The 8,027-nt window shown below is 53.7% G+C and overlaps 1 protein-coding gene across 1 annotated transcript in view; it reads left to right on the forward strand.

The window, feature by feature from the left end:
* LOC138356813 (autotransporter adhesin BpaC-like) overlaps nucleotides 1-1,902 on the forward strand; it is a 2,831-nt gene extending 929 nt beyond the window's left edge. Inside the window, exon 2 of the mRNA XM_069313142.1 lies at nucleotides 1,018-1,902. Within this exon, the coding sequence (XP_069169243.1) occupies nucleotides 1,018-1,902 (885 nt within the window). The remainder of the gene's footprint in view (nucleotides 1-1,017) is intronic.
* The last annotated feature ends 6,125 nt before the right edge of the window (nucleotides 1,903-8,027 follow it).

The raw sequence follows: 8,027 nt of genomic DNA on the forward strand, positions 1-8,027 counted from the left end.
GACATGAATAGGTAATCATCTCATTATCATCATTCTCACTCCTCGCACCTCTCTCAATCCCCCACCACACTCCACACACCTACTCCACACATCCACTCCCCTCACCCACCACTCACCCATCACTCACCCATCCCATTTAAGCCCGGCCTTACCCCTACCCCCTCTACCCCAAACCAATCTCCTATCCCATCTGCTCCCCTTGTTTGTGGTTCAAGGTGGGGACACAGGTGGAAAGTGAGTACCCACAAGAGCCATATAGATATTAGGAAGAACTTTTTCAATGTCAGAGTAGTTAGTGAATGGAATGCATTAGACAGTGATGTGGTGGAGGCTGACTCCATACACAGTTTCAAGTGTAGATATGACAGAGCCCAGTAGGCTCAGGAATCTGTACACCTGTTGATTGACGGTTGAGAGGCGGGCCGAAAGGCCGCGAAATTTTGGAACCACACTATGAACCACGTATAATACATGTAAACACAGTGAAGCTTCAAGCAACTACCACACCACTTAGACTGAGAGACGGAGCCCCTACCTTGAGGCTACCTTGAGGTGCTTCCGGGGCTTAGTGTCCCCGCGGCCCGGTCGACGACCAGACCTCCTGGTTGCTGGACTGATCAACCAGGCTATTAGACGCGGCTGCTCGCAGCCTGACGTATGAGTCACAGCCTGGTTGATCAGGTATCCTTTGGAGGTGCTTATCCAGTTCTCTCTTGAACACTGTGAGGGGTTTTAGCCCCGGAGCTAAAGCCCCCAGCGAGCATACACGTGTATTACGCTCCATCCCTATTATTGCGAATATAATTAACTTGACAAAAATACACCTGAAATATTTAGCGAGCGAGAGGGCGCAGTAAAAGCGCTCCCAGAGGTATTTGGTCTCTTTGACGGCCGCCACCCGCCGTCTGCTGCCATACATCACTTGATTATAAACTCATTATGAACTCTGTCTATTTATATACCACGCGATTATAGGTAAGTTGATTGATAATAATATCCGGATGGATTTGGCACCAGGGTCATGACACTACTCCAGCAGGGAGCGACACTAGTCCAGCAGGGAGCGACACTACTCCAGCAGGGAGCGACACTACTCCAGCAGGGAGCGACACTACTCCAGCAGGGGGCGACACTACTCCAGCAGGGGGCGACACTACTCCAGCAGGGAGCGACACTACTCCAGCAGGGAGCGACACTACTCCAGCAGGGGGCGACACTACTCCAGCAGGGGGCGACACTACTCCAGCAGGGAGCGACACTACTCCAGCAGGGAGCGACACTACTCCAGCAGGGAGCGACACTACTCCAGCAGGGAGCGACACTACTCCAGCAGGGAGCGACACTACTCCAGCAGGGAGCGACACTACTCCAGCAGGGAGCGACACTACTCCAGCAGGGAGCGACACTACTCCAGCAGGGAGCGACACTACTCCAGCAGGGAGCGACACTACTCCAGCAGGGAGCGACACTACTCCAGCAGGGAGCGACACTACTCCAGCTGGGAGCGACACTACTCCAGCAGGGAGCGACACTACTCCAGCAGGGAGCGACACTACTCCAGCAGGGAGCGACACTACTCCAGCAGGGAGCGACACTACTCCAGCAGGGGGCGACACTACTCCAGCAGGGGGCGACACTACTCCAGCAGGGGGCGACACTACTCCAGCAGGGGGCGACACTACTCCAGCAGGGGGCGACACTACTCCAGCAGGGAGCGACACTACTCCAGCAGGGAGCGACACTACTCCAGCAGGGAGCGACACTACTCCAGCAGGGAGCGACACTACTCCAGCAGGGAGCGACACTACTCCAGCAGGGAGCGACACTACTCCAGCAGGGAGCGACACTACTCCAGCAGGGAGCGACACTACTCCAGCAGGGAGCGACACTACTCCAGACTAGCAGGGTCATATGACACTATTCCAGACTAGCAGGGTCATATGACACTACTCCAGACTAGCAGGGTCATATGACACTACTCCAGACTAGCAGGGTCATATGACACTACTCCAGACTAGCAGGGTCATATGACACTACTCCAGACTAGCAGGGAGTGGCACTACTCCAGACTAGCAGGGTCATATGACACTACTCCAGACTAGCAGGGTCATATGACACTACTCCAGACTAGCAGGGTCATATGACACTACTCCAGACTAGCAGGGAGCGGCACTACTCCAGACTAGCAGGGTCATATGACACTACTCCAGACTAGCAGGGAGTGGCACTACTCCAGACTAGCAGGGTCATATGACACTACTCCAGACTAGCAGGGATGGTGTAGGAGCTCCACCTTCTCCTCCACTTAAAGCTACCATAGCAGGTCCCTAAAGCTACCATAGCGGGCCATAAAGCTACCATAGCGGGCCATAAAGCTACCATAGCGGGGCCATAAAGCTACCATAGCGGGGCCATAAAGCTACCATAGCGGGGCCATAAAGCTACCATAGCGGGGCCATAAAGCTACCATAGCGGGCCATAAAGCTACCATAGCGGGGCCATAAAGCTACCATAGCGGGGCCATAAAGCTACCATAGCGGGGACATAAAGCTACCATAGCGGGCCATAAAGCTACCATAGCGGGGCCATAAAGCTACCATAGCGGGGCCATAAAGCTACCATAGCGGGCCATAAAGCTACCATAGCGGGCCGTAAAGCTACCATAGCAGGTCCCTAAAGCTACCATAGCGGGCCATAAAGCTACCATAGCTGGCCATAAAGCTACCATAGCGGGCCATAAAGCTACCATAGCGGGCCATAAAGCTACCATAGCGGGCCATAAAGCTACCATAGCGGGCCATAAAGCTACCATAGCGGGTCCATAAAGCTACCATAGCAGGCCATAAAGCTACCATAGCGGGCCATAAAGCTACCATAGCGGGCCATAAAGCTACCATAGCGGGCCATAAAGCTACCATAGCGGGCCATAAAGCTACCATAGCGGGCAATAAAGCTACCATAGCGGGCCATAAAGCTACCATAGCGGGCCATAAAGCTAGCGTAGCGGGGCCATAAAGCAACCATAGTGGGGCCATAAAGCTACCATAGCGGGCCATAAAGCAACCATAGCGGGCCATAAAGCTACCATAGCGGGCCATAAAGCTACCATAGCGGGGCCATAAAGCTACCATAGCGGGGCCATAAAGCTACCATAGCGGGGCCATAAAGCTACCATAGCGGGTCATAAAGCTACCATAGCGGGGCCATAAAGCTACCATAGCGGGCCATAAAGCTACCATAGCGGGTCCATAAAGCTACCATAGCAGGCCATAAAGCTACCATAGCGGGCCATAAAGCTACCATAGCGGGCCATAAAGCTACCATAGCGGGCCATAAAGCTACCATAGCGGGCCATAAAGCTACCATAGCGGGCAATAAAGCTACCATAGCGGGCCATAAAGCTACCATAGCGGGCCATAAAGCTAGCGTAGCGGGGCCATAAAGCAACCATAGTGGGGCCATAAAGCTACCATAGCGGGCCATAAAGCAACCATAGCGGGCCATAAAGCTACCATAGCGGGCCATAAAGCTACCATAGCGGGGCCATAAAGCTACCATAGCGGGGCCATAAAGCTACCATAGCGGGGCCATAAAGCTACCATAGCGGGTCATAAAGCTACCATAGCGGGGCCATAAAGCTACCATAGCGGGCCATAAAGCTACCATAGCGGGCCATAAAGCTACCATAGCGGGCCATAAAGCTACCATAGCGGGCGATAAAGCTACCATAGCAGGCCATAAAGCTACCATAGCGGGCCATAAAGCTACCATAGCGGGCAATAAAGCTACCATAGCGGGCCATAAAGCTACCATAGCGGGCCATAAAGCTAGCGTAGCGGGGCCATAAAGCAACCATAGCGGGGCCATAAAGCTACCATAGCGGGCCATAAAGCAACCGTAGCGGGCCATAAAGCTACCATAGCGGGCCATAAAGCTACCATAGCGGGGCCATAAAGCAACCATAGCGGGGCCATAAAGCTACCATAGCGGGGCCCTGAAGCTACCATAGCGGGCCCTGAAGCTACCATAGCAGGCCATAAAGCAACCATAGCGGGGCCATAAAGCTACCATAGAGGGCCCTAAAGCTACCATAGCTGGCCCCTGAAGCTACCATAGCGGGGCCATAAAGCTACCATAGCGGGCCCAAAAGCTACCATAGCAGGTCCCTAAAGCTACCATAGCGGGCCCTAAAGCTACCATAGCTGGCCCCTAAAGCTACCATAGCGGGCCCTAAAGCTACCATAGCGGGGCCATAAAGCTACCATAGCTGGCCCCTGAAGCTACCATAGCGGGCCATAAAGCTACCATAGCGGGCCCCTGAAGCTACCATAGCGGGCCATAAAGCTACCATAGCGGGCCATAAAGCTACCATAGCTGGCCCCTGAAGCTACCATAGCGGGGCCATAAAGCTACCATAGCGGGCCATTAAGCTACCATAGCGGGCCATAAAGCTACCATAGCTGGCCCCTGAAGCTACCATAGCGGGCCATAAAGCTACCATAGCGGGCCATAAAGCTACCATAGCGGGGCCATAAAGCAACCATAGCGGGGCCATAAAGCTACCATAGCGGAGCCCTGAAGCTACCATAGCGGGCCCTGAAGCTACCATAGCAGGCCATAAAGCAACCATAGCGGGGCCATAAAGCTACCATAGCGGGCCCTAAAGCTACCATAGCTGGCCCCTGAAGCTACCATAGCGGGGCCATAAAGCTACCATAGCGGGCCCAAAAGCTACCATAGCAGGTCCCTAAAGCTACCATAGCGGGCCCTAAAGCTACCATAGCTGGCCCCTAAAGCTACCATAGTGGGCCCTAAAGCTACCATAGCGGGGCCATAAAGCTACCATAGCTGGCCCCTGAAGCTACCATAGCGGGCCATAAAGCTACCATAGCGGGCCATAAAGCTACCATAGCTGGCCCCTGAAGCTACCATAGCGGGGCCATAAAGCTACCATAGCGGGCCATTAAGCTACCATAGCGGGCCATAAAGCTACCATAGCTGGCCCCTGAAGCTACCATAGCTGGCCCCTGAAGCTACCATAGCGGGGCCATAAAGCTACCATAGCGGGCCCTAAAGCTACCATAGCGGGCCCTAAAGCTACCATAGCTGGCCCCTAAAGCTACCATAGCTGGCCCCTGAAGCTACCATAGCTGGCCTCTGAAGCTACCATAGCTGGCCCCTGAAGCTACCATAGCGGGCCCCTAAAGCTACCATAGCGGGCCCTAAAGCTACCATAGCTGGCCCCTGAAGCTACCATAGCTGGCCCCTGAAGCTACCATAGCGGGGCCATAAAGCTACCATAGCTGGCCCCTGAAGCTAGCAGCAATTACCCTGTGCGCTGCGACCAGAATCTGTGAGCCCTTTGCAAGTTTGTGATGAAGTGGACCGTTAAATACTGCAGCGTGATGAACTTGGAGCATATTAGGAGCATATGCTGAAGTTGGAGCATGTTGGGAGCATGTGGTGATCCCACGTGGCGGTCAATATGTTGCCGGCGGTCACTTGCCCGAGTCTCCGCCTGGCCGCGGTGCTAAGTTCATGGACAAGTTGACAGCCGGTGATGGAGGGAGTGATGGAGGATGGGTAAGGGCGGGGGAGTGGGAAGATGGGGTGGCTTTGGCGCAGTGGGCTGCGCTGCGGGGGAATCTTAATGTGGATTCCCATCCCATTCTGGATGTCAGTCTGGCGTGAGCGGCGCGTCATTAGGCTTACTGAGTATTGGTTACTGTCTGTCACGCCTGTCACGTGGGCTGCCCCCCCCCCCCGTCACGTGGGCTGCCCCCCTCCCTCGTCACGTGGGCTGCCCCCCTCCCTCGTCACGTGGGCTGCCCCCCTCCCTCGTCACGTGGGCTGCCCCCCTCCCTCGTCACGTGGGCTGCCCCCCTCCCTCGTCACGTGGGCTGCTCCCTCCCCCCCCGTCACGTGGGCTGCCCCCCTCCCTCGTCACGTGGGCTGCTCCCCCCCCCCCCGTCACGTGGGCTGCCCCCCTCCCTCGTCACGTGGGCTGCCCCCCTCCCTCGTCACGTGGGCTGCCCCCCTCCCTCGTCACGTGGGCTGCCCCCCCCTCCCTCGTCACGTGGGCTGCCCCCCTCCCTCGTCACGTGGGCTGCCCCCCTCCCTCGTCACGTGGGGTGGTGTGTGTAGTAATCAATACAGTATTGGGAAGGACATATAATGAACTTTGTGTTGGTAAGAATATGAGGCGCCGGACAAAGCGCTTGTTCCGTAGGTCTGGTCCGCTGGTCCGCTGGTCCGCTGGTCCGCTGATCCGCTGGTCCGCTGATCCGCTGGTCCGCTGGTCCGCTGATCCGCTGGTCCGCTAGTCCGCTGGTCCGCTGGTCCGCTGATCCGCTGGTCCGCTGGTCCGCTGGTCCACTGGTCCGCTGGTCCACTGTGTGGTGTTGTGGTATCAGACAATGGGATCACTGCTGAGTTATGGCCAATACGAACACGTGTCTCGTGCCAGCGACTCGAATCAAATTAAGTTCATCATAGTACGTTCTCGCTTCATGCAGGTCGGCGTTCAATCCCCGACCGTCCAAGTGGTTGGACACCATTCCTTCCCTCCCCGTCCCATCCCAAATCCAGGGCCCAGCATCCAATAGCCTGGTTGGTTAGGCTGTTAGATGCTGTTTTAACATACCAGCTGCAACCCATCAGTTCTCACCAGCTAGGAGGCCTAGTGAGAGACTGGGCCGCAGGGGCATTGATCCCGTGAGCCAGCCCCAGAAATAAGACAGCATGCAGGTATGGTTCTGGCACTCTGGCGCCGGAGAGTGACTGTGGCTCTTGAGTGCCGCCTGCGCCAGGGCTCAGTATCCCCCTTTGTTCAAGTAAGTTTACTGAGGAAAGGAATTACATCTCAAAAGGATAGAATAGCTTAGGCTATTTCATCTTCTTTAATCCCCTTTGGGAATCGAACCCGGATGTGTGAGAATTTACTGTGGGAAAGGCTACCGGTGAGTTATTTGATTATTATTTTAAGAAATTGGATTTATTACTTCTAAGTGGATTGTATTTTATAATTTATTGTTACCAGTAAAATAACATTCTCACAATTTTTTGGGGGGTTTCATATTTTAATCTTACTGTAATTAATCGGTAGCTATCTTGAGGTTATCTTGAGATGATTTCGGGGCTTTTAGTGTCCCCGCGGCCCGGTCCTCGACCAGGCCTCCACCCCCAGGAAGCAGCCCGTGACAGCTGACTAACACCCAGGTACCTATTTTACTGCTAGGTAGCAGGGGCATAGGGTGAAAGAAACTGTGCCCATTGTTTCTCGCCGGCACCTGGGATCGAACCCGGGACCACAGGATCACAAGTCCAGCGTGCTGACCGCTTGGCCGACCGGCTCCCTGAGTTATAGATCCTTGAGTTATAGATCACACTAGTATATAAACAGTTATATGGCCTCAGCTGTGTCAGTAGTGATAACTGGTGATCACACCTGAGGGACCCTTAGACACATGACCTCTTGTGTTTAATGGCGTCTGGTCATTCCTGGGGCCAGATTCACGAAAGCACTTACGAACCTGTACATCTTTTCTCAATTTTTGGCGGCTTTGTTTACAATTATTAAACAGTTAATGAGCTCCGAAGCACCAGGAGGCTGTTTATAACAATAACAACAGTTGATTGGTAAGTTTTCATGCTTGTAAACTGTTTAATAAATATAACCAAAGCCGTCAAAGATTGAGGAAAGATGTACACGTTCGTAAGTTCTTGCGTAAGTACTTTCGTGAATCTGGCCCCTGGTGTCCAGCTCTCTATATATCATGTGGTCACAATTACCTGAAGATACCATTCACTGTAATGTGATGACTACATGTATGTACAGGTGTTACACATGAACTTAAATTGTTATATTAATGAGGCTAACCCATTGTAGTTTTCATGCCTTGTAACTATTAATCCTACTTATAGAATAAATAGTCAAATAATCTTAACTAATAGACTTAACCGAAATGGCAACTTCCCTTAGTTCTTGAAGTACGTAGTCTCGCCAGTGGCTAATTGGAGTCACACTG

Source organism: Procambarus clarkii, chromosome 74 (genome assembly GCF_040958095.1).
Source record: "Procambarus clarkii isolate CNS0578487 chromosome 74, FALCON_Pclarkii_2.0, whole genome shotgun sequence".
NCBI classification, from domain to species: Eukaryota; Metazoa; Arthropoda; class Malacostraca; order Decapoda; family Cambaridae; genus Procambarus; species Procambarus clarkii.